General features: G+C 40.8%; 1 protein-coding gene across 5 annotated transcripts in view; it reads right to left on the bottom strand.

The window, feature by feature from the left end:
- The window catches only part of ABI2 (abl interactor 2), a 72,629-nt gene that overhangs the window by 3,528 nt on the left and 42,340 nt on the right, over positions 1-26,761 (bottom strand). Inside the window, exons 4-11 of one of the 5 annotated variants that reach the window (XM_085299356.1) lie at positions 20,078-20,175; positions 19,127-19,273; positions 17,995-18,119; positions 16,819-17,004; positions 14,030-14,188; positions 9,711-9,797; positions 9,218-9,391; positions 2,213-2,506 (exon numbers count right to left, since the gene is read on the bottom strand). In XM_085299356.1, coding sequence (XP_085155482.1) covers positions 2,331-2,506; positions 9,218-9,391; positions 9,711-9,797; positions 14,030-14,188; positions 16,819-17,004; positions 17,995-18,119; positions 19,127-19,273; positions 20,078-20,175 — 1,152 coding nt within the window. In that variant the 3' untranslated portion in view covers positions 2,213-2,330. Of the gene's footprint in view, positions 1-1,631; positions 2,507-9,217; positions 9,392-9,710; positions 9,798-14,029; positions 14,189-16,818; positions 17,005-17,994; positions 18,120-19,126; positions 19,274-20,077; positions 20,176-26,761 lie in introns of those variants that run through there. The other 4 variants (XR_014895137.1, XM_085299353.1, XM_085299355.1 and 1 more) reach the window with 4 other exon arrangements.

The raw sequence follows: 26,761 nt of genomic DNA, 5'->3' as shown, positions 1-26,761 counted from the left end.
CTCCTCTGATAGTCCTGGCCAACAACTACCTCACRAGCACTAAAAAAATTGTGCAACACTGCTACATTTCGGTCACCCTGGTCCAGCCTGGCTGCAAGCATCACCTAGCTGCACGAATTGTGGCGAGCTGTCCTATGCTATTAGAAATGGTCATTCAAGCTCCTGTCAACCAGTTTTCCCAGGTAAAGCACTCCCAGAGAGAGACCCAACAGCCTAAGGGACCTGACGATGGCTGCTTCTGCTAGTCTTGCTGCTGGACAAAAGCCTTCTCAGAGGCAGGCAGGAAGCTCCTGTTCGGGCTAACACTCATCCCAGATAATGCTGCTACCGTCCATAAAGGTGAGCGTCTTGGCTACATGGCTGTGTACCCAGCAGGGGTAGGGGGCTGCCCACCTTGCACCACTTCTTTTTACTTCCTTCCTTCCTTCAGCATCATAGCTACTGCAACCTTTACCCAAACCGGTTCCTTACGCAGTCAYGGGAGCAGCACGTGCTCTTCCTGCAGGCTCACCGCAGCTGATGAAACTCATCGATAGCCCACAGCCACACACCTGGGACTGTTTCTTTCTTCCTTCTTCCCTCCTGAGCAGCTGTGACTCCTTCCTGCTCAAACCTGCACCTCTGGCTTTGGAGTGCACCGATTATCAAGCCAGGAGATGATTGATAGGTCAGTTCCCTGTGKTTTTTGCCAATACCACCACAAACTCCACCTCCAGGTAGTCCTCTGCACAGGCCTCAGAAGATGGCTGCAGCATTAGTCAGACTTCTTTTTTGACAAGCTACTGTTGGTACCAGCTGCGTTGGGCCAGGCAACAGTCAAAAGTTGCCCAGGAAGATGCCACAGCCCAGAAGCCTCTCACAATGGAAGAGCCAGCTACATATGCAGGCCGCCAGGTTTGAGGTATTCATTCTGTTAATGCATGACATATTAACCCAAACATACATAGCATTATGGCCTTCCTAAAGGCAGACTAGCACTGCCATCACTTACTTAACATCGATCTGCTAGCTAGAACCACAGCAGAGCATTTTTGAGACTAGATGATTAAAAGCAAACGATCAACAGAAAGGGCTACAGGGCCTTCAGTTGGTTTTACTCCACCCCACATCCATCAGTACAGTTCAAAGTATCTATTTCTTCATAACAACGGAGAGGGCTGGGGGAAGAGCTAAGACTGCTAGTTACCACTTGGATTTCCATGGGAATCCAGTACACACAACAGCCCTTTTAACTTCTGCTGAAGAGATTTTGGCAACAGACCTGAAGGCGACAATTGCCGTTTGTCCTGCCTCTGCACAGCGCTCTCACAGTACATATGCAAATCCAGTCATCAAGTACAAAATAGCCAATTTACAATACCTGATTGTTTTTTCTTTTTTTTCTTAAGATAATATTGTGCATAAGACTAAAGTTGGGGGTAAGTTGCTCTAGTGCAAGCAGGCATGAGTAGATTTGAACCTCAGATCACAGCCCCTAGAGTTTATCCTCAGACCCCAGGAGAACCTGTAAACTTCATTTCCCCTTCACCGTCAGCAGCATCCGTGAGTCCTGTTTAACCCATCAGCACCCACAGCTGGGAGCCTGCAGCGGAGAGGAACACATTTACATCAGTGCATAACGAAAAACAAACCTGTGGCATTCAAAAGATGAGGAAATGGGGATGAGGGTCCTCTGGGCTGCAGCATCTTAATTGTCTGAACTGAAAGGTGAATGAATCCAAGCCAGCTCTGTGTGCCCCTGTGTCAGCCTGCGTGTGCAGAGCAGCTGCGGACGTGTTTATGCTAGAGATGTAAGGAACTATCTGGAAGCTGGATACACGAACAGCCTTGTGTACAGATCCGTGTTTGCTAGCACATGAGTGTTCTTCCAGCTGCACAAGAGTGTAGTGTAGAATCAGGGAAGGATGTCCACCAGCCAGTAACCCCTCATCACGAGCATCCAGGACATCCCACGCGCCAGGCACTGCTGCCAAAGGTGGTACCACAAGGGCACACAGTATTCCTGAGACAGATCCCAGAGCCTGCCAGAAAAAGTCAGAATTTGGGTGAAGTATCAGCTACTCAACAAGTTTGTTACATCTGAATGGGTCAGCTTAATTCACTGTCAGATGGCTCATGATAGCCACTGCTGGCAGCCGGAAGAGCCATTTGTTCCAACAACTCAAATCACTATCGTTTTATAATGGAAGGAAAAAAAAAAAGAAACAAAGAGTGGTTGTTACAACTATCCTTCATTCAGTTATTTTGGATGGGGCCCCAGAGACTGGTGGAGATCTGGGAAGCCCCGAGAGCTCCTGCAGCAGCAGATGCAGTGCTCGGTCCTCTAGTGTTCACTCTGAGTAATGCATGATGGACTCCACATAGTTCCCTGGGAAGAGGCCTGTCACTCCATTCATGACCCCTTCATACCAGCCATCATCATTCTTCTTGATGACATAAATGATGGCACCTTCCTGGAACGAGAGCTCATCTTCCTTGTCCTTCGTGTAGTCATAAATTGCCACCACTAGGAAAGAACAGACAGAGAATAACTATTAGGAGAGGTACAGAGAGCAGGAGGAAAAACAACCAGCCAGACGCGAACTGCTCCATATTCGAGGCAGAGAACTGCACTGCTTCACTTGTATGTGTGCAGAACGACCAGCTCGAAGGGCCATTTTTTTTCTAACCCCTTTTATAAGAGCTCATACTTTGAAACACGTTATCCAGGACTACAAGACTCTCTACTACTAAATCCGCTGTTCTTATTATCTACATGCACACAGGACCACACCAAACGCCCCCCCTCCAGACCCATGGGAAGGAAGAGTTTACAAATAAACATCTGGTGCAGAATGATGCAAGGAGGTTGGGTAACGCCCTGTGACTGCGACTACTGAGGCCCTTTCCAAGATTCATGCATTCGATACGTGCAAAACCAGATCTCTGCCCAAGTAACAGGTCAGCAGGAAAACATGGAAGAGGGAAAGTTATAAAAGCCTTGTTCAGATCACAGTAGGAATGAGCCAAGGCTCCACACTTGCATTACCCGAGCTACCTCCTTTAAGATCTGTAAAATGCACACGTGCAGTCCTAGCAGCTAGTAGTGACTCCTTGGGTTTATAGTACCRAGATAAAAAAATTCCAGTTGAGAACTGGGAGCAAGGAAGGTAGCGCTCTCAAACAAAATGTAGGTCTAACAGATCAGGAAATTTTTCTTACAGCTGCAGAATAATTTATGTTACTGAAGGCATGGAAGCTGCTTTGGGAAGTCAAAGAAATTGGACAAAGCACTGGCAAATATTAAGGAAAGTATTGTCCTGAAATGGCAGAAAACATACATCAAATTGACAGAAGAGTTTTTCCATCCGTAGTTCTACAATTATGTGCACCATACAGAAGATTAGCTATGCCAGACTGAATACTGCTTTGAGCACTTGGCAATGAAACACACAGCATTGCCCTTGAAACACAATGCATGTTGGACAAGGATCCTAAATCCTTGTACTGGTGACAGGAAGGAAGACATCCTAGACCAAACCAACGGGCAAAAATTAACAGCAGGTGTTGAGGAGTGCAGCATCCAAGAGTCCTACTAAATTAATAATTCTTTTCAAAGGAAAAGATGATGTTTCCTGTTGAGGAAGCAAAGGAATCAATACAAACATTTACTATGGAAACCCAGTTCCCGAGGGGACAGTAGAGTGACATACACAGATCAAGACTAGTAGAGAATCAAACTATGTAGAAGAAGATTTTTTAAATAAGTGTCCAGAGCTGAAATTTGTATCATTTGTCCAGCACATATTTAGAAAACCCATGTTGCTGGCTTTGCACTCAGAACAGTGTAGTTTTAAACTAATTCATTCTAAGTTTTAGACATGCCATTCTAAGGAAACAAAACATTCTAAGGAAATGCATAAATTCTTAGCATCATTTTTAGCATGGAAAACAGAAATGATTATCAGCCCTACATGAACATATGTGCAATTAAAGTCTTTCAAAATTCCTCTTTAACTGTTTTCTGCACCTATTAATTTTAAAACATTTCTTTCTGGATTCATTATGCTGCTGTTCTTCATTCTCTTGATTTACATGAAAATACCTTACACATACGCTAACAATCTGAGGATCAAGCTAACTTCCAATTCCTTTCTTTTTCATTTGCCAGAGTACTCTAGTTCCTTCCGATAAATGCTGAATGTGTTCCACGTTCACAAGCAGGAAACTTTTCTCTCAATTCGTGATGAAAATTTGCTGCTTTTTAAGCCTCTTATAAAATTACCTGAAGCCTGGTTTTGTTTTTTCATCACTATTGCTTCTTCCTGTGCATCACTTTTGTACTGGCAACTTTCCTCTCTCTAAATGACTGTTTAATCCTTCTGTCTATAGTCCCACCACTTCAAGCTGTGAGCCTGTCACATACCACAATTCACAGGGAGCCCAGGCCAGTGCTGCAAGAAAAGCGCCAGATGAGGCAGGAAGCAGCAATACTGACTCAGGAGGTGGCATCCTTCCCTGCAAGACTGAGCCAGGATCTGCTGAAGTTTGTATCTGAACACATTTCAACACAGAGATGAAAAACAGAATTACTCACTAAGGTTGATATTCTTCCAATCAATGATCTTTCTCTGGTTCTCCAACAATTACACTGAATTTGGCTGAACTCTTTTTACATAAAGCTGACCACAGCTGTAGGCCAAACTCATTCCCCAACTGACATTTGACAGCTGTGACCATACTCATCTTCTATATGCAACGAGGGAACTTGTTCCTTCTGCCAACCCAATTCTGATCATCTAATTTTTACAGACACAGGCTCAACAGAACACTGCAGTGGTGCAGTGTGCTTTCTCAGACATTTCCAGTCAGCCATCGCTATTACAGTCCCGTGGTAACATCCTCAGTAACTGTTTTCTACTTCAAACCTTCTCCAGCTGCTTAAAATTGACTTATTATTCACTTCCCTCCTCAGCTCTAGGCTAGGACATGGCTTAATATTAAATATACCTCCCCCAGTGTATGACCACTTTACAGAACGGGAACGTATCGAACTCCATCTCTATATATGGCAACTTTCCGTACGTGGTACCTCCCTGGCATCCCAGCGCCTACATGCACATGTCCGCAAGGGTTACATACGCTTATCCTGTTAGAAATACTTTCATATGAACTGAAATGAAGCCATGCCAAAAGAACAAGCACAAATCCTAGATACTGCTGCTCTACTTACTGGGGATAATTGTACTTGAACAGCCATTTCCTCTCTCAGAATCGGTTCTGTCCGCTTTGAATCATGTAGCAGAATCCTTTTTATAGGAACTTAAGGCACTGCCACAGAAATAATTATTTTGCAGAAGACAAAGTATTATTAGTTTCCAGCAGGTTAAGTATACATATATTTGAGTATGAAAGCCTTCTTTCAGCAAGGGGCTTTTCGTTAACTTCAAAGCTTGCTTGTCATCTAGTTTTGGAAATGCAGACCAGAACTAAGTTTTTGGATGGGACTCTAAATCAACACGAGAGAATGTTTTGTTTCCTGTACTTTTGTTTTTCTGCAGGGAAAGGGTTTAAACTAAAAGCTTTCTCCAGCTTATCTTTAAAGACTTACATTATGGTTTCTTTATCCCATGTGATATTCCCCATGAATCTCATACCGAAAGTACCTGGGCTTGAGACAGATTTCTGCACATATGCRCTGAAATAAATTATTTTAGCTCACAGGTTCATGGAAATCAGTGATAGAAAAGTAGATCAGAAAAAGTGCTATGTTTGAAATGTCATTATTCTTCAAATATAAAGCTGTTTCCCAAGCCACATGCCACTACAAGTTGGTGGTTACACTCCCCTACAAACACCCAAGGGGAAAAAAAAAGAAAAAGCCCACAGCCAGGAGCATTACAGAGGCCAGGTACAACCAAACTGAAATCTGAATGCAGTTGTCGCATTCTTTCTGAATTTACAGATCTACTGTCACCTGCTCTGTTGGACGCTTCCACCTCTCTGTAAACCCCTTAGTAGTTGCACATGTAGCAACACAGACCTGTTCAGACACTGCTGAAATCAATGATCTTGTAAGCGCAAAAGCCAGAGAGCCTGGGAGGCACCAGCTACAGAGCTTCTTCCCTCTCCTTCCCGCTCAGCTAAGGAGCGAACTTAGGACGAGAAGACGCAAGCTGACGTTGGAGGGTGTCAGAACAGGCAAGACTCCTGTGCTGCTATGTGCCACGTGAAGACAGTTTTTGGACGCATCCCTGCTTCCTGTGGGCTTCAAAACTGAACCCACTTGATTGTTAAATGCTGAAGAGGCAGTGACTGAGCCAGGAAGTTAAGAGTTTCTGGGCAAACTAAGGCCCAGTGAGAAGTTTTCATATCAGAAGAATGACACTGCATCCACTGGGGAGCATGTAAATAGGGGGGGGACATGAAACAAGAAGAACTGTCTGTGTAGACTAGGCACAGGCAACTGCAGGGCAGATTTGTATATCAAATCTGTCTTCTTCCATACGGCTTGTATTTTCATCTGAATATATGATATGAGCTCATACTTCTTTGCCCTTTCAATGCCCCCTACTCCTGCATATCATACTTTTATATCCTAGCTATACTTTAATTCCCTATGGTTGCTATTCACATTCAGTGTATACCTTTGATTTCCTGCAGGTCCCCTTCAAAAGCACTGTATTTGGTGTACTAGTCTGTTCATGGGGAGTCTTTAAGACTGATCACTGACAGCGAAGGATACAGAAACACCAATCCTCCTACTCCAGGCTGTGACACAATTTACTGTTTAAAAAACTACTGTAGACCTGAACTTGCTTTTCAACAAAACAAACAGTTGGGACAACAGCCTAACAACAGTTTAGAGGAATCTTCAGACATACCCGCAGTCATTAAACACGAAGCTCAATMCAGACTATATTTAGGAGCAAATGCCCAAAGCACCTTCCTGGCAGTGACAGGTAAGACAAGTTCAAGCCGCTGTCACTGTGAAAAGGTAACTGCTAGGAAGAGAAATATATCCAGAGTTTCTCTGACAGCAGAAACAAACGATTTCCTCATCCTACTTTGCACTGGACTAAATGTTTATTTGCTTTGACTTCCCAAAAGAAGTTTACAAGGGTCACACTGCAGGATGTGCAATCCTCTTGCTGCCCTCCTCTCTTTGCCCACGTGATTTCTTTAGCTTTTGTACAATTTTGCCTAGGATGGACTCTTTCATTTACCTCTTCAGTACCTCAGTAGTCTAAAAGCAGCTGCTGCCACGCCAGCCTAGGGACCCCCTCGCTGCAGCTATACCTGCCACAGCGGAGTTGGTCTGGTCCCAGCTAAAGCTAGGCAAGAGGGGAAGGTTCAGTGAACAACCCCACATACCAACAAAAGCCACTGCAGAGCAAAAGGGAGAGAATGGGAATGTAATTCTGCCCTCTCGGGACTAGAAAAGCATCCTGTTTTCTGCTCCATTGTGCTGAAAGTCGAAGAAACTAAAACTGAAGGAGAAAAAAACCCTGAGCCTTAGAGAGAAATGCAAGCAATAACAAGGGACTTCCACCACAACAGCACGCAATTATCAACTGATTCAACTGGCATTTAGTTCTATGCTTAACTGCAGTTCTAACTGACAAGTGTCACATTAAAAAATATATATAATTTCGCATTACTAAGAGACGCTATAAAGATGCAAGGTGTTGTGGGCTCCCTTTTTTCTTGCTAGGTGAAATGGTACTGAAGATTTACTGAGAGCCAGGTGGCAGGAATAACAAGCAGAACAAAGATAGTTTTACAAATGTTGAATTTGGATAAAAGTGACATCAACAGAATCAACCACAGAGAAGCTGGGTGGACGCTGTGTGTTCTCTGTACTGCCTGGTGAAGAAGAGTTAAGCAACAGAGCACATCAAGTATTTGCTGAAATGACCTGCACTGATCCTAACCTGCGGAAATTTGCCATCCACTCCCACAGACAGAAATGCCAAGTGATGAACCCCTGCCCCTCTCCTCCCCCCCTCCAGCCTAACTTTGCAAAGTCGGGTAACTAGTATCAGCAATGAGCAACCCCCTCCAAACTGTGCAGCACGAGGCGTGCTTTGTACATGAGCCCCCTTTTTCCTGCCCTCCCTTCCTGGAAATAAGCTTCCCTGACATGAATAAGCTGAAGCAATGTTTAATCAAACAAAGGGTCTGTGTGCATCAACAGAATAATAGTGACATCTGCCGTCAATCAGGGCTGTGGAAAGGTCAATAGATAAAGCGAGTCATGTAAATACCCTGCAAGTCAGCCATTTTGTCTGACAAACAGTCTCAGCGAGTCAGCAAAGCCTGAAAACTCCTTGCACTAAACAGTTATACCAGCTAGGTGGGAAAAGAAAATAGATTTTCCCTCCGTCTCTCCTGGGATAGTGGTATTTTCTTTGAGCTGGCAGAAACTGCTCCCTCAGTTGTCTTTTTTYCCCCTGAGCACCTACAGTGGGTTTTTCTTTGTAGCATTCCTGTATTTTCCCTCTCTGGTACAGACTGAATGTGTCTAACTGTCACCTAGCTGGGATGCCTGGCTGCTTTACAGCACTACATTTTATCTCACCTTTATTTAGTTAGAGGAACAATGCGCTGTTCCGCAGAACACCGGGCAGTAGAGGTTTTCATATCCAAGTGCTGCTGAGCTATTTATCTACTTTGTTATTTTACTTGTAGCTTTATTCCAATACATCTGCACACCTGCTCCAGTACCGGAACACATGTAGGTACAGCCACGTGGCAATGCCCGAGTTAATCAATCCTAGAGCAGCCCATGGCTTTTTAGCTGAGCACAGCTTCTCGCTGATGAAGTGTCACAGCATCCAGGGCCTCAAACCTACACTTCTCCGTGTTCAAATTTCAAATGAGGTAGCAGCACTGACTCATTCATTTCTACCCTCTTATGAGATTGATAATTAGGATCAAGCAGTCTATCAAGAGGTGAGTCTTAAGAAGATTATAGAGGATTTAAAAAATCTGCAATTAGCCAGCTAATCATTATCTCCTCCCTTTATAGAAGGAGGAGTGAGAGAGACTGTCTCAGCAGAGCAGCTTAACTTTGGTTCTTTTAAGTTGCTCTTTGGTCGAGCACCTCTGCCACACCACCAAATATGGGCCAAAGGAGGAGTCTATGCAGACCTCATGCCCCAAGCTGGATGGTAGGACCATACACAAAACATTGTTACAAAAGCGACCCTAGCATCTCTACTAGCATTAAACATACCCTTTTCTAGGTAGGTCCTTGGCGCCCAAGGAGGGTCCTCTTCAGCATAGGGATCGCTGTACTCCACTACAGCTGCTTCTTCCTCCTCATAATCCTCTGGAGGTGGGGGTGGAGGTGGGGATTCATCAAACACTGGCTCGTCCACAGGCGGTGGCGGCGGAGGAGTATCTGAAACTGAACAGGAGTAGCAATGTAATCGTCAAAATGTCTCTAGAACCATGGCAGCAGTTTGAAGTAATACTCCCAATCCCAGCTAGTGGCACTGGGACCAACAGCGAGAACTTGTGGAAATACACTCGAGGCAACAAAACACAGAGAATGAAGGATCAGGTTCTTCCAGTAAAATTCTTTCCTTTTCCCCCCGTTTAGCAATTTCACACAAACTCACAGAGGCAGTAAAGACGACAGAATTCTGGCTATATACAGGCCATATACCACAAAACAAAAGCCACATCCAGTAATAAATCATAGCACAAGGAAGCAGCAAACTTACTGTTTTCTTGAACTCTGGCCACAAATCCCATTAATGGTAACTGTGGAGTTACCTGTAGGATGGAGGGGGGAGGAGGAGCAAGGGATGCTGCCACAGAAATTAAAAAGAAAGAAGCATTCAGTTAGAAACACAACAAAGCAGCAAACAGGAGAGTAGACATCATCACCACTCAGACAACGTAGCAGTCTGCCAAGAAGCTGAGATAAAAAGGATGACATCCAAAGAAAAATAGCTCAGGTGGTCTCAGGCATACGCCTAATCCTTACTTCAAGATTGCTCTGTTTTTAAAATTACTAACCCAACTCTTTTTCATAAGATCAAGAACCCATACTGAAGTACTTGTGTGATCTAACTATGAGACTCCCTTAAGTTGAATTTTATTACTGCAGCAATACAGAACTTTATAAACAGACCAAACAAATATATCAAGAAGATTCTTACCATCATATCCCACCTGTTAGATCAAAAAAACATTTCTGGAGAATAAGAGAGAATGCATCTTTTCTGTAATAGCATCCATAAATCCTTAGTACCAAAAATGGATAGAACTAGTTTTCCCCAAAACACAAGCCAAAAATCAAATGGGTCAATTATTTCAGGTGAAACAGAGAAAGAGGCCTTTGAGAAACTGAGCACACGAGGACAACAACAGAGCTTACAACCAAGGGCCTYGTCTGTAGAACAAAACACCGCGTGCTGCTGCCAAACAGCAAAGTCTATTCCAGATGTGCTGGATCGTTTCCTTTCCACCTGATTTGCAGACTACAACCTTGAAGACTACAGAGCTGTTTAACTGGCACCAGAAGTGCAGTCTTTGTACAGTACATGTGAATTCACATTTAAAGAATATAACATGATCCAGTTTAAATTTCAACACAAAACTCCAGTCTGAGCCAGGAATGAAAGCTGTGAGAAGATTTGACTGTGTAAGATTTCATTATCATTTTGCAAGGGTAATGCAATATTTGAAGCAAGTTACAAGATTATTTTTCAGAAAACACACCTCAGGACAAGCACAATTAAGTAACTTTCTTATTAGTAGTGGCATACAAAAACATTTAATCAGGTCCAAGAAAAGAGGGGAAAAAGCCTACACTTACATGTACCACTATATTTGTTTAGCTTGCAGAACAGAACTAATTAAATCTCAGCTAATTCCAGAGTTGGTAAAGAAAACTGCCATGTAACAATTTAGTGTTTTTCAGAATTAATTCACATCACCGTGCAAGTGAAGAGAACTCCAAGGCATTTAAAATTCATGTCTCAAAAATTCCCTTCATTTGTTTTATTTCTGTAACTATTCTCAGAATCTCTCTCAATTTCTTCTGCTGCTCTTTCGCATTCCTAACACTACCATGCACCAAACAAAAAAAAAAAAAAAAAAACGCATGAAGGAGCCACCATCCTTTTTGTAGTAAAAACCTACTTGCAACCCTGTACAAAGCAAGCTCCATTATCTCACCATTTAATTGGTATTTCTTGAGAAAACTGAAATGCTTTTCTAATTACATCTTTGAATTAAATGAAGTGACCCCAGAGAGTATTTGTTCCTTCAAGAGTAACCATAGTGGAGGGAGAAGGTTTTGTGTTGGATTTTTCAAAGCAGGAAAAGGGAATTTGAATCTCAAGCCCTATGGAAATGTAGTAATATTCAGGAATTTGGCGTTCCTGTGCAGCTATGAGATCTCAGCATTTTAAATTACATATGCTATAAAAAAATGCTCTGTTTCAAAATGTTTTCTATATTCAAAGGCATGTGAATTGCTAAGATTTGTACCCATCGTATGAGACTAGCTTTAGTTTCCCAGGTCTCTTCATTGTGCTTTGTTCATGTACCATATGCAACTCACTGAAGGAGGTAACTAGGTTTTCCAGGTAGAAAAATAARTTACTCTAGACACGCACTCTAGGCAACTGCAGGAAATCCTTTTCTTTAGCTCGGATTGCACAGTTTAATCAAAATGGTGATGCTAACACTAGCTGACATCACTCCTTGTGTATCTCACCCCCTTGTTGAGTTCTGTGCTTTGGTCTGCATGTACTGCAGGGACTAGCATATTATTTGCCTCTACGATATATAATGACTGTAAGCTAATTTTGGCCTTTAGGAGATGAAACAAAAAATGTTTTATTAATGATGACTGCATTTATAAAATGTATCAGAACTCTACTGTACTCCTTCTATCTCAAAAGGCAAGAAAAACATCAGCTTAAGCCCTCCCACCCAGCTTCCTTCCACATACACCCGTGGTGGATTATAGGTTTACCTATGCGATTGCTTCAAATTAATTCAGAAATGCACAAGAGCACCTTACATTGGCTCGCTCGGGCCTGGTGAGAACCCTGCTGTGTAAAGTGTGTGCAGCGCAGACCACCGTCCCAACGCTCRCCAAGTTTCAGTTTTTTTAGCCTGTACAATGCACCACGCTCCTGGCACCTATATTGCTACTGGTATTTAAGGTAGCTAAATTTACCCCACTGTTAGGTAACATGACTGGCAACATGGCTTTGGGACAGACATATGCTAAGATCAGTTAAAATCTGCATTTAAGATTTTCTTTTCAAATGTTAAAAAAAAAAGTCTCAACATGAAGTAGAGAAATTAGATCAGGTAAAACAGGTATCTTTCATTGTCCTACAGTCTCAATAAGCCAGAATGACTATCCCAACATAATAAAGAAAAACGCAAGTGGAAAACGGTATGCTTTATTGCCAAGCAACCTGCAAAAATAAGGGAGAGCAAACTTTTCACACCTACAAGCCTTAAATTTGTGTTTTCTCTCCCTCCCTTCAGGAATGCTGAGAACCAACTGAGGCTTCTGCCCTGCCACTGCTCCCTCCTGCTCCTTACAGACACAAGAGACCCTCTGTTCACAGGGTCAGTCGTGCTTGCCTGTGCATCCTCCTGCTCCAAGGCACGAGCCAAAAACCCTGTTTTACTCCAACTACAAAGCTGAATTCTGTATTCTGCTAAGTACACCAACCTTAAAAAGAAAATCTCTTACTACAGCTGCTTATTTATGTTGTATCAAGAATGGTACTATCATTTAAGTATTTTCTTTGTGATACACAGTTCAAGTGACTAATTACTGTAATCATTTCTTACTGGGTACAAAGACTGAATTGTGGTTACATAACTTATTCAGAGTCTATTTGGCATCTTCTATAATTACATTTGGACAATGTATCTGTAACTTCCAGGGAGTTATCCCTTTCCTAAAGCAGAAATGTACAGCAGACGCCAAAAATTCTGGATATACTGAAAATCCTCTTTACTGCAAAGGCAATCTTGAAGGGTTTCCTTTATAGCTATGTCCCTTTCCTTCTTGTCCATCCCCTCTAACCTCCAGCATGCACATCATGTGCTTAACAAATACCAYGTATTCCAGGCAATGAGGCTGAAGTTTAGTCATACGTCTTCCTCCTTTCCCATGCCCACAGCAGAACCATCCATTTCCTACTTAAGTTAAGCACGCATATCTCTTTGCAGGCTAGTTCACAAGTAGTAATATTTGAATTTAATCCAATCCCTTAAAAGCAGGTTGCAGCATCTGACCTGATTCCAAGTTCAATGTACAATTTAAAAACAGCAAAATGGCACCGCAGTGCTTGCAAATTAACATTCAGTGTTGCTTGTAATYAGGTATTTCTAGTGAGGAACCTTTAGTATGCCCTTTGTACCTCTCTGAAGGTTTGTCAAAAAAGCCTCCCCTACTCTGGTACAAATACCTTCATCTCTCACCAGAAGCACTGGCAAAAAGACTCCTTAGATGAGCAGGCGCTGCATTTTCCCCTGACATACAGGACAGAACCACTCCTGACAGGTCGTCCATTAGAACAACATCACATATTAAACTTAAGAGATGCCACAGCTCCTGTGCGTCCCATACTATGCAACACCACCGATGTCTCTCAGACGTCTAATGAGTTCCAAAACAAGGGCACCTTCCTGGGCTGYCCGTTAATCAGAAGGAAAAACCATACAAGCATACAGGCTGATGAACGAAGAATACCGTTCTGGTACGAAATCCTACGCTCATCCCTAATGCTTGTCTAATGAGGACTGCACAAATTGTGACATCAAGAGTAATCTATCTGGCAACAGATCTTGCCTTGTGCTAGGCYGCTGGCCACAAAGGAAGCCGAACGCTGTACACTTGGACCACAGCTTCGGCACGGCTACCAGSAACACGCTGCCTCTCACCTGACGCTAGCTGTAATGTCTGCCACGGAGACAGACCAGAAGATGCCGGAGATCTGAAGCCCTGTGGCCAGTTCACCACGGTGCTGAATTCCACGGAGCAGACCCACTCTCTTACCTGGGTTCTGGTTATAAAACGGCCCTCCGTTCATCTGGCTCTGAAGGCTCGCCTGGGACGTGATTGACGGAGGACGCCGATACGGCAGAGAGCCCCCTATTGTCGGGGGCGTGTGTCGAGACGCCGGCCTGTTCATGCTGTAGAACTGAACTGGGTGGCCTAGGTTAGGGAGAGAGATGTGTCAGCAAGGAGGAGAATGAAGCCTCGCTTTTTTATATCTGCATTCAGGATTCAAGGGCTTGGAAAGGTTTTTGTATTTTTTTTTTCCTTTTTTAAAAAAGAAAGTCTGCATCCCAGGGAGCATTCAGCCACTTCAGCTGCCAGACTGGCAGAACACTGAGTGTCCCAACAGCAACACAAAAAACAAAAAATAACTCTCACAACTGCCTATGCTCAGTATTGCTAACAGAAGTCAGTAAGAAAATGCAAAGGGGTCAGTAAGAAAATGCAAAGGAATGTAAGCTACAAAGTTTCAAAATTACAGAAAATCATTTCTAGTTAATTCATTTTATATAATGTGTTATAAAAACTTTTTGCAGATGTACAAACCTGCAAAAAATGAAACACTTCATAGTCCAGCAATTAAGCAACCAAAGCATGCACAAACTAACCGCATGTCATCCCTATGGCTCAAAGAAGTTACCTTCTACAATGCAATGACACAACAGTACTAACTATCTCAGCGCTGTCCAAGAAACATGCAGGGGATCATCTGGGGAAACGAGAAGGTTAGAAACTGCCTGAAGGAAAAGAATAAATGAAATCACACTCAGAGATCCTCCTTCATGGAGCTTTCAATTGAAACTTCTTCTTGAAAAGCTTGTTCTCCATTCTAATCAACTTTATCAAAACAATTGATTCTGAATCTAAGCAATACATCTTTTTCACAGACATCTAACTAGCAATCAACTTTGCATCTCACTCATGAGAACCCAACACTAATCACGAAACAAGACATGAAGCTATCATCTGTGCTCACATAAAGTTCTGCAGCTCATATACTGTACCTAGCAGTAAACTGGATTTCATACATCAGTATGGATTACTCCCCTCCCTAACAACTGTGCTTCCATTATATGGACTACAGCAAAATTTCATGGTTTCCAGAAAATGAGGGGAGAAGGGGTGGTTATTGTGGTTGAGGACAGATGCATGCAGAGAAGTAAACAGGGAAACATAACATATGGATGAGATATTTTTTAAGTATCTGCACTGTTCTCTTCTCCTTCACTGTGGTAGGAGGTTCTCTACTATGTTTTGATTGCTTTGCAAAAATTCATCCTCGCTTGCTGTGCTACTTGCTTCTAAGAGCAAATGCATGAACTAGAGATCCACATTCCTCCTGTTTTGTACGGGTATGTAAGTTTTGAATGATGCATCCTCTATTGGAAAAGTTTCCAAACAATCCGCCTACTACATATGCTTTTTTATATTTTTCCTCCTGAGCTTTTCCAGTGCGTCTCCCTGTTAATTCACAGTGCTGCAGAAATTGATGGTAATTCGAGAGAAAGGAGGAGAGAAGGAAAATGGTAAAAGATCCATGAGGAGCAAAAACTGTAACCCCATGAAAGGTAAACCAGTTAGTCTCTTCATGTATTTTATTTCAGAGAAGCCATGCAAGCACTACACTAATAAAACAATGAAAGAAAAGATCCTCAATACAGCAAATAACCTGAAATTTCTCTTATTGAATTGAAAATACAAATTTATAGCCATTATAATGTTTATTCTGCTTGATTTTGATTTGTAAGTTTCTTTGATTTGAAATGCAGAAGCAAAATGGCTCAGGAACTGGGATACTCATAGTACATCAAAAACTGAAAACTGTTTGAGGTCCTGTCTGACACTCCTCATCTTCTAAACGCCAAAGAAATTCAGACATCAGGATGATTTCCTGGAACCAAAATTCATCACAGTTCAGAAGCTTCCAGTCATAGTCACAGATTCTAGTACAAATATTTTCCTAATTTTATATATGTCAATGCACCTTAAAATAGATACTACTTCAGGAATGCTTCTGGCACCTGATGAAATTCTTACTGTGAGAGGCCAACATTATTAAACACACAAACCAATTCACAACCCTGGAATAAGATTCCACTATCATCAAAAGGAAGYAAGTACATATCTATACATGAATTTGACTGTCTTTAAAGCAGATCTTTACAATGCAATGTAACATCTAATAAAAAGCTAATACAGAACTATGTTAGTCAGTAAGTGCCAATGCTGCAATGTTAGCAAATGAAACGCAAAACATAAGGCGATTTTATAAGCATTAATAAAGCAAGCTGTAATACACACTACAAATACCATCTATTAAACAAAATAGTTTAGTACTATTCTGCAAAATAAATACTTGTATTGCCTTGACAATAAACACACAAAACCTGCCCTTTTTAACAGTTTGTTGAAAGGAGACTTATCATTCCAAGGCATCAAAGAGGCAAGTTACGTATATTACACTTTGCTGGATGCTCCTTTTTTAATTTCATTACTAGAAGAGAATAGCGAGACCCAGAACCACYACTGCCTTCTTTCCCCAAACGTAATTTTTCTATGAGACTCTCAGTATCCAAACTGCAACAGATAAAATGATTGTTTTATCATACCTTTTATCACACCAGCATACCTTGAATTGTCTGCTATAACCAATAGTTATAATTGGATATGAACAGATATTTTCTAGCTGTATTTAAAAAGATCACTGCTCCTGAAGGAACTCTGAAAAGCCTCGGACTGTGATCGCATCTCGGTTCATCTGCCCACTACCTGGAGCAGACACTCACCTGTAGAGGGTGTGGAAGAAACAGCAGGGGGAGTTGGAGAGGTGAAGCCATCAGCAAGGGGCTGGGCTCCTGCAGCAGCAGCAGCAGCAGCATCTGGGGCAGCGGAGGAAGGGGCAGGAGCAGGAGGAGCAGGGGCAGGAGCAGAGGTAGCAGGAAGGGGAGAGGTGCCAGCCGAGCCAGCAGGGGCTAAGTGAAGAGAGGAGGAAGAGGTGGAGTTAATAAGGAGATCATGTTAGCAAGGATTAGAGAAAGCCTGTGGCTATTCAGTGTTAGCTGCTTATTAGATGCACAATATTTTAGAGTATGCAAGGAGAGGAGAGAAAAATGAAGCTATTAAAGAAAGGCTCAATCCTATGAAGATAGTAAATGAGGGTCAAGCAAATCTGCTGCTTATTTCCAAGTCTGAAGGTAATAAATCAGAGCTTTTCACTGAAAGCTATTACTTCTGAAAGATGTCTTTACTCCCTGTTATTCAYGCTCTGGTATGTAGCACAGCAGCCTTTAGCTTTTGTACAAAATTAGAAAGCATATAGAAGAGGAAAGCCAAAAACTTCCAGTGCCAGTTCTCTGTTCAGAAGCATCATGTATATCAGATCCCAGTGCATGCCAACTACACCCTTTTCCTCACTGAAAGGGCTGACTGCCTGAGCAAAGGAAAAAGGAGTGCTAATATCACTTCCTATTCCTGTAAAGCCTGAGGTTGTTACATCTGAACAAATGCCTTTTCATAATATTCAGCTAGGCTTGCATTAATGTACTAATGTACTAACTCTGCGCCTGCCTCTCTTTTAGCCCAGTTGTCTAAAAGCAAGCTTTTAGCCATCTGCACGGGCAGCCAATGAAAGACCATCTACTTCGCTAAAAGAACAAGGAGAAACTTTCCCCTCGCACTGAAACGGGTACTGTGTCTTATGTAGTCAAATGTAGGCAACTAGGCAAAAAAATCTGATAATTAACATATATTAGAAACACTAGAGCACACCAGATACTCCCACAAAAGATAGTACTTTATTCAAACTCATACTATAAATAGCACGTAAATCTCACGGCTTGCCTGCCTCTGGGAAGTGAACTTTGGAACAGCTCTTTGGGGTTTACTCACCACTGTGTTTAGGAGACTTGCAAACACAGAAGTTAATGCTTAGGCAGACAGAGGAACAGCAAGTTTCCATTTACCTGGATAGACACTGGGAGGAGACGGGGTGGGAACAGCAATAGGAACACCCACACTTCCACTTCCACTGTTCTCTCGACTGCTGCTCCGGCTACTTGGGTGGCTTCCTCCACTGCTCCCGCTGCTGCTAAAGAAACCAAAATAACCCACGACATGAATATGCTGTTCTGCATGCACAACACAAGTTCCCAACACAGAATCTCAGAGCAGCAACAGGGAGCAACTGAGAAGAAAGAGGGATGATACAAACCAAAAGCTTACTTTTCTTCCAAAACTCCTCTTCATTTGGGTTACAGCACAACAGGTTTTTCACCTACTGAACTTGCCCAAGTATGAAACACTTCAGGAACCTGCTTCCAAAGCACATCGTTCCAATATTGTTAAACCCAGGCTGAGCAAATACAGATCTTTTTTCTGTAACTTATAAAATGCTTTCATATGCTTTCACATAAGACTACTGAACTCTGGAAACTAAGAAGTAAAGTGAAAAATCAGCTCTTCTTTTGTTTTAAGTCCATTTATTCGGCCAGTCTCAAGTATTTACGATGTTTAAAAAGTAAAGATTTCAAAGGAAGTTTCAGTCATGCGACATCATGAAACTCTTCTCAGTGGAGGAAAGGCTGGCCTTTTGAGATACTGCAGTGATACAGCTTAGCTCTATTCTGTATTGGAAGTTATTAATAACTTCAAAATGCAATGCTCTTTTTGAATGACTCAATAAAAAGACATCAAAGACTTTTTAAACAAAACTGTGAACTACAAGCATACCACGCAGTCATTCAGCAAGCATAATTCAAGTTGTGTGGAGTCTTTTCCTGATTTTGTAAACATTTCATAGAATAATATCACAATCTACATAGTTGAAAGATTTCACTATTTGAGTAACATGCTAACTGCTGTAATTAGGTGATAGTACTAAAATAAAGGTAATTGTGGGATTAAGTGAACAATGTTAACGTTATGATCTACTATTCTAGTTTTATTAGAACGCATTTTCCTCATGCCAAATGGCATTCCCATATCAGGAACTAGTAGCCCCCTCTGTAGAGGTTCAGATGGACTTTTTATTTATCAAGAGCACTTTGAGCCCCTGTAAGATACCAAGCACACTTGACGCAGGACTACGCTGAATACCTGTACGTGCGGTTCCTCTGATTCACAGACGCTGTTCTAACAGGGCTCTGCTGCGAGGGAGCCATATTGCGCGTTGGGCTAGGCACATAGTCGTTCGGTACCACCGGAGGACGCACTGGCTCCAACRTGCGATAGGGAGAGTGACGCCTGCGCAGGGAAAAGCGTATTTTAGAAGCAAATTCGGACAACGCGTGTAACCAAAGTTTCCTCAATCTTTTAAAGTTAGCTACCTACTAATCAGTATCAGGAGCTGAAAAAAGGTTTTACTGCAAAGTCTGCAATATCTTTCAGGGGATGTCAAAAAAATTGCGGACATTTTTCCTGTACTTCAGTCTCCGCCTGCTTTTCCTGTTCAGAGACTTTGTGCTGCACAACTCATTCATCCAAAGATTTCATCTTATCTTCACTGGATCAGAACAGCATATATGAACATGAACATTTATAACTTGTTTTAAAAGTAAAATGACAAGGTCAGTAGGCACATACACGATCACATACTAACAAAGAGCATTCCTGCCATTTACAATACATTTCCTTCTATCACCCAGAAGTTGGGTCAAAGTCAAGTTTATACACTTTGTGGGAAAATACTTTTATCACACACARCAAAAATAATTAATCAACAGTACCATATACCAATTCAGGTATCAATTTTTTGGGTTGTTTAGCACCACCTATCAAAGTCACACAGTTAATGACCCTACACCTTGCAATGTTTACAAAAAGGTTCCGGTTCAGAAATGGTTGACGACGCTCACCACTTTCTGTCAGAAACACTTCATTTAAGACATACCAGTGTAAAGGATGCTSATGTAACATTTCTTGGTCTCCAGGATCAGACCGTTTGTGAACAGTTAAAGAAACAAAACAAAACCACACACACACACAGAAAGAATCTTTTTTTTTTCCTGTTCACCAAAGCCCCTTTACAAGTTCAGTAACTGTTCCTACCCTATAGTTCCTTTTCCTGACATTGGTGGACTTGGTGGCTTCTGGGTGGGTGGTGTCGTACGAGGCAGCCCACCCATCTTCATATTCTGTGTGCTGACCTGTAGGAAAGAACAGGGAGAAAAATGGCCTTCACTAAGCTCGGTTTCTGGGGGCAGAGACAACAAGATTCCTTTAGAAATTAACTCTAAGTAGGGGCAGGTTTAAACAAAAAAAWTGAGAGGCCATGCATACTATATGCAATTTCCACTGTGCTATAAGTCAAGAGTTGTGCTCAAAGGACTCTTTATTTTATAGTTTTTCAAAATTGTATATACATGAAGAGAGAGGGAGAATTTGCCTTTAGACTATCACGTAGASATTAGATCACTGAAAATGCAGGTACTGTATCTAACTCCACTAAACCTCCCATTTCACAAGGCAGTCACCTTTTAAGATAAAGGCAGATTTTTCTGGTTGCACTACTGAATGGTAAAATTGAAAAAYTGCTTTTGAGTACTCTTTAAAAATAGTAGAGTTTTTATCTAACAGGCTACAATTTATTGTAATCAATATAAATAGGGAGAGGCCAATATAGCCTCCAGCCATGATCCATTAATGCTTTAATGCTTTCACAATACTGTATCAAGACTATTTAACATATTGGCTATTTTTTAGATACATTTTTTATATACATAAATATAGAGAGCGAGCTATATAGAGACATACATTTTCCCCACAATTTGTGGCAATACCTAAGAACTTTCAAAAGTAAATGGATGGTAAGAAAAATTATGAACCGCAATGTAATATGACTGCCGTCATCCCTCTCTTTTTTTTAGGTTACAATACTAATGAATTAATTTTTATATAAAGAAATTGACTACAATTTCTAAATAAATAAATATTTTTWAGAGAGTCATCTGCATTCCTGATTGATTTATCAATCTAGGAACCATAGGCCATTATTACTGATGTAGGCATTTTGTTCACATGCATAGTGCCAGTCAGAGTCAGTGCTTGCACCATTAGAGGAATTGCTACAGTCTTCACACAAGTCTCTGTTAAATGGCATTTTAATTATGAATGTCCAAACTATCACTTAGACAGAGATGTCCAACATACCAAAATAAGTATGCTTACATCCCCTTTTCTGTTGTTCATGTCATACTCTACTTCACAGCATTTCTTATTTCCAGAACAAAAAACTTGTCTACTGCTTCTACCTTACATATAAAAAAAGGCAGTGAACAGGACATCAAGAATATTTGCAAACAAATTAAAGGCAAATTACTCCTTTATAGTTTGAATGTAAAAYCCAGGCAATGTTTGGGGTTTTTTTGTTTGTTAATTTATAAATAACAAAAAGAGTGTAAAGATAAATATATTTACTATACTAACACACTGAAACTTGATTCCCTTGCTCTAATACAAGAACAACTTGCTATCACATTCTTAATTTCCTGGGAAGAAAAGAAAATCAAGCTTTGCAAGTTTTTATTTTTTTGTCAGTTTGAAAACAAATGTTTGGATTTCATTTTGCTAAAGTGTTTTGAAATGGCAAGTTAAGAAAACAAATCTTTTGAAAAGTATTATAAAGTCCTTTAAGCCAACTCTAAGCAACGAGAAATCTAAACTCAAGTGAGGGACTAGGTAAGCACTGAACTACAACTACTTTAAGGGAAGAAGGAAAGTGTAAAATGAAAGTACATTTTATTCTATACACGGAACATTAAGAAATAGCCCAAAAGCTGAAAAAAATTTTTTTAAAGTTGCAGCACCCCCTCTATCTCCTCTTTCATTAAAGACATCTGTATCTCTCACCCACTTGAGCTGTCCAAAGGAAAAACCCGTACAGGCCCCTTACCCTTAATTAAACAGTTGACGCTATGTCCCTTCCTACACTCATACATTTCCATCAGCCCATTAACTGTAGTGGACAGCGGGTTCAGATATCTTTACAYGACAGTAAATTGAGAGCAACCTGTGCACCCCTGAATATCCCATCTAAGTGTTTTAACTGGCTACATGACTGTGTCTTATCAGATGATGTAACCATTATCTAGCACTTTACAGCAAATATAATATCTCATGTATTTGATCCTGCCTTTAAAAGCTTTATTCGTATATGACCRCTACAGGAACATATTCCTGTTGACATAGGAAGGGAAGAAATTTTTTGAAAATGTGGCCAAAGAAAAAACRATCCTTTGCTGGCCAAGAAATTCCAGTCACAATGAAGTCATTCTTAAGGAAAACTAAACTGAAGGATGGGGAAACATACTAACAATAAGCTTAACTCCAGGCTCTCTGAAATGACTTTACAACTTTGAAATGTTAAAAGAGCAAGTAATCAAAGCTTACAGGACTGTCTTCAAATCTGACAAGACTGATGGCTTTAAGATAAGTTACTGCAAGCTTAACAACTCTGTCCCAATAAATTCCCCTTTGACTTATGGCCAAATAAACACAGAAAAGAAACAGGGAATATAAAGTTCTTCCAACAGTTCTGATCAACATGGACATATCTGCTGGAATAATATCATGCAAGACACTAAAAACGGTTACAGACTGTGCTGAGACAAAATGAGAATAGAATTGAAAACTACACTAGTTACAACTTCAGTTGAGATACAAACATATGATTTCTGCTTGTCCTCCTCTACAATGACTTCTGCTAGGAAAAAAAAAAAAAAAAAAAACACTATTAATGTTAACGCAAACCTTAATCTATTGCTTTTTCCATTTTGCACCCATTGTTCTTCTTCCATGAAGAGAGCTTCCACATACAAATTCTCATCCTAGGACATCCCTCTCACAGACTTTTAAATTCAGAAACAGCCCTTAGAATTCAAGGTTGCATTTGCCTTTGCTGTTAATTTTCAAAAACGTGTTTTCTTGAGTAAGCCAGAATTTGCCAGGAGTTGCAGTGTGTCACGATGACATTTCTCCTAGCTCTACAGAGCTAGAAGCATCCAGCTCCTAACATAGGAAGTGTCTCCAAAGACGCAGCTGGTTCAGTTAGAGGGTGACAGCAAAGGAAGGCGTCTGTCTGTTGGGGTTTGCTTCCCTGCAGTCTGCAGGACTCCACAAATCTGTGGTTGGCTTGTAGTTTAGAGCTTGCAAATCATTTTGGGAAACTCTGAGGCAAGACAGAGCCTGCAACCAAAAACACGATGGAGTTTCTCCATTTGTGGTCATAGCTGACAAAAAAGAGCTAAAGACTGTGCCAAAAAAAATTGAGAGAGGCAATAAGGATATAGGCACAAAGCTCAAAAAAAGACAAGCTGACAGCATCCTAAAAGAGGGAAGACAACCCTGTGAGCAGACAGCAGATCACAGGACCCACACAAAATGCTTGGAGGGATTTTTCAAACTCTTAAATGTTGAGGCAAAGAAAAGTAGAGTATGTTAGCAACTGAAATTACATGGAGGAATCCCTAACTAACTGTAGGGAAAAGACACAGACATTCCAGGATAAGCATTTTTTTTGACTGGAAGCTATTTATACACAAAGTAGCACCCTGCAGAACCTACACAATGAGTTAGACAATATCTAAGGACCAAAGCTGCAACTCTGGCAGCACCAGAGGCCAAATGTGAGGTTCTGCTGAGGAAAACTACTGCATAAACAACTTAAAACTAGCAGATCTCTGACAAATAACACATCGCGGAGGAAAGACTTCCAGTACGCTTTGAGACCCAGCTCCACGGAAACGTCAACAGGATAATTGTAGAGAAACACGAGGCTGGAAGCGATCACAGTGCCACGCCAGTAGAGAAAAGGCACTGTAAGCATCCAGCACCTTCTACACTGAGCTAGAGTGCAAGTTTTAGAAGGGCATTACCAGATGATTTAAGACAGGATATAGGACTGACCAGATCCCTTAGCAAGTAATCATTTAGAATTTTATTTTTTATATAATTAAACCTTATTTGTCCAATTTCTACTTCTAGATACTTCTGCTTTTTCATTGATCCCTGTGATTAAAACATCTTCTTGTGGCCCTACACATGACTGAGCCTCCTTCATATTCACATTTTTATATAAATTGAACAGATGAATTTTCTTCAGCACTTCACTGTGTAACAAAATTGTAATGAAAGAAAGTGGTTAAAACTGAGAAATCCTGCAGTTCATTCAATTCAATTCCTGAGAATGTTTTAATGTGCAAAAAAATTCCCTGAAGAACCGCTGAAATGCACAGTTGGTCACCAGGTATGCTGCAAGTATTTGCACTAATGCACTGTGTATTTACCCAGCAGCGAGACAGTTAATTGCACAAAGACCCAAACCCACAATACTTTTACTCTTCAACAGAACATCACATTGGCAGTTTAACTTACCAAGACAATGTAATTTTTTCCAAAATGCCTGAATGCAGTATATTCCACACAATCATATCTCAAGAGGAACTATTTTCTAAAGACAAAATCAAACTCAGCCCAGAAATACTTAAAAGGTTTTACAGTCAAATCAGATTTTCTAAAATCTTCAGCATATCAAAACAAGTGGGTTTTGCCCATAAACTATACAAAAAAATGTGTCCTATCAGTGATTTTCCATGGATTATATTCAGATACTTTAGGCAGCTATCCAAGCTTCCTGAGCAATTTCATACCTGATTCCCAGCAAAAACAACCCAAGGCTGAGTGAAAACTAACTTCCCACGCCTTGCTTCATCTTGTTAACACTAGAGACTGGGTGAATTTTTGCCCATTATCTGCTATCTCGAAGTAAATTCCTTCTCAGGCTCTGCTCAGCCACTCAAATAGTTATTCTGCGTATCTAATTAAACCATATGTTCATCAGCTGATTAACATGTTGATATGGAAGTGAAATGCCTAAATTTCAACCCGTGTTGGTCAATGACCACAAGGAAGAGTTTGCATGTTTTTACCACATCCACCTATGTAAAGTGACAGCAGAGCAGTGTCTGGTAGCAATAAAAAGGCTTAAACAACTCCTTGCTAACAGCAGATGCTTTACAGACACTCCTCTGACTTGGAGTTGGGAGTTTTCTTCAAAACTGAATCRTGTGTTTTAACTTTAAACTACCCTGATACAACACCAGAGTTAGCCCCGCTACAGTCAGTAAGTTTAACATTGTAACTGTTGGCCAAGACTTAGGCTTCTTTGCAGCTATGAATAATAAATGTAGGCTAAATAGCTCATATGCAATGTGTCCTAAGTGAGTAAAGTTATTATCCGCACGGCACTAGGGTTGGCAGCCTTTCAGTTTTTTCCTTTCAGGCTCATGCATAGTGACTACGGTGAGAATAGATGAAGAAATTATCTCCAGCGAGAGCTGCTGCATCTCTTGCATGAGCTTCTGCGTTCAGGTGTGGGTTTTTAACACTTATATTTGGCAATGAGAAGTTGATTGGCCTATTTTGATTCCCTAAATCAAAGCTGTGATTGGGTTCACTCTSGTAAAAATGGAGAAATATTTTTAACTGGGGTCATAACAAAAAATATTAGTTTCAGTACAAATCTAGATATAGAAAAATAATTTTCTCTGAAGATAGAAAATCATCATGCCAGAGGATGCAAAATTGTCAGTTTGCATACAATCTTGAATTACACAGTTGTTTGTCATTTGTTCATAACTGCAGCAACGGAGACCAACAAAGAAAACCATCAGTTTGCCAGTTACCTTTTAAAATCACTGAGAAAACCACTGTCCAATATGGATCGCACCAAGAGTATGGCATATTCAGCATTAAAACCATCAGTCTTTTGTGGATAGTCAGAAAGAAACAGGTAGAAGATACATTTTGCAATTCTAAAATAAAACAAAACTAAACCTCTATGTGTATACTGTACCTTACACACTCATGTAAATATAAATTTAAAATGACATGTGAGAAATCTCCTTTCATTTACCAAACATTTACCATTGTGACCAGATGTACTACATACATTTAAATACCTTATTAAAAATACCAGCTGGCCAATTCCACAGGGATATCATTAGGTTCTCTACAGTAGTAGCTATTTAACAGGCAATCTTTTCAGGAATTTGCAGGATTTTCTTCTAGCTTTTTCCAGACACGGAAAATACTTAATAATGTAAAAGATTCACATCAACTTGGACCTTTACGCAATAAATATTGCCATTCTGCATATTAATATTCTATATTGTAAAAGATGGTTTTGTCCTTAAAACTGCTGTTGTCACTAACTTTCATTCCTCCTTCCCAAAATCCCTTCAGGAATATGACAATCTCAAGACTCAGCACAGGCTATACTCCATCTGTTAACGGACATGTTACATGTTACGAAGCATCATGCAACTTTCTTTAAGTGTCTAATTGATCTCATGCTTTTTGTTATTTCTACAGGCACTAATGCTACTCGCATCTACATCTCTTTGAGATCCCTTAGAGCTTGCCAGACTTTGGCCTGACCCCTCTGATGCACTATTCATTTAACATTTGATTTAATAAATCACTTGGCTTTTTTTTTTTAAGGGTGACTAAATATTTTGCACAATCAACTATCAAGTTTGAGAAAATTTCCATGTACGAGTGCCTCTCAGTACTTAAACAGTGCTAGACAGTTACTGAAAACCTTAAGGATACTGCAACTTTAAAAAATTATGTGCACATTTGAATTTGTTATGTACCTTTGGAGCACTTTATCTGAGCAATCTTACACTGAAATCTTAATCCGAATCAGACCATAATTCACACCGTATATAGGAT

The sequence above is a fragment of the Rhea americana genome, unplaced genomic scaffold (genome assembly GCF_003343005.1).
Source record: "Rhea americana isolate MKP2758 unplaced genomic scaffold, rheAme1 scaffold_15, whole genome shotgun sequence".
Lineage (NCBI taxonomy): Eukaryota > Metazoa > Chordata > Aves > Rheiformes > Rheidae > Rhea > Rhea americana.
Note: the sequence above shows the minus strand (reverse complement) of the source record. Positions and strands in the feature narration are given on the sequence as shown.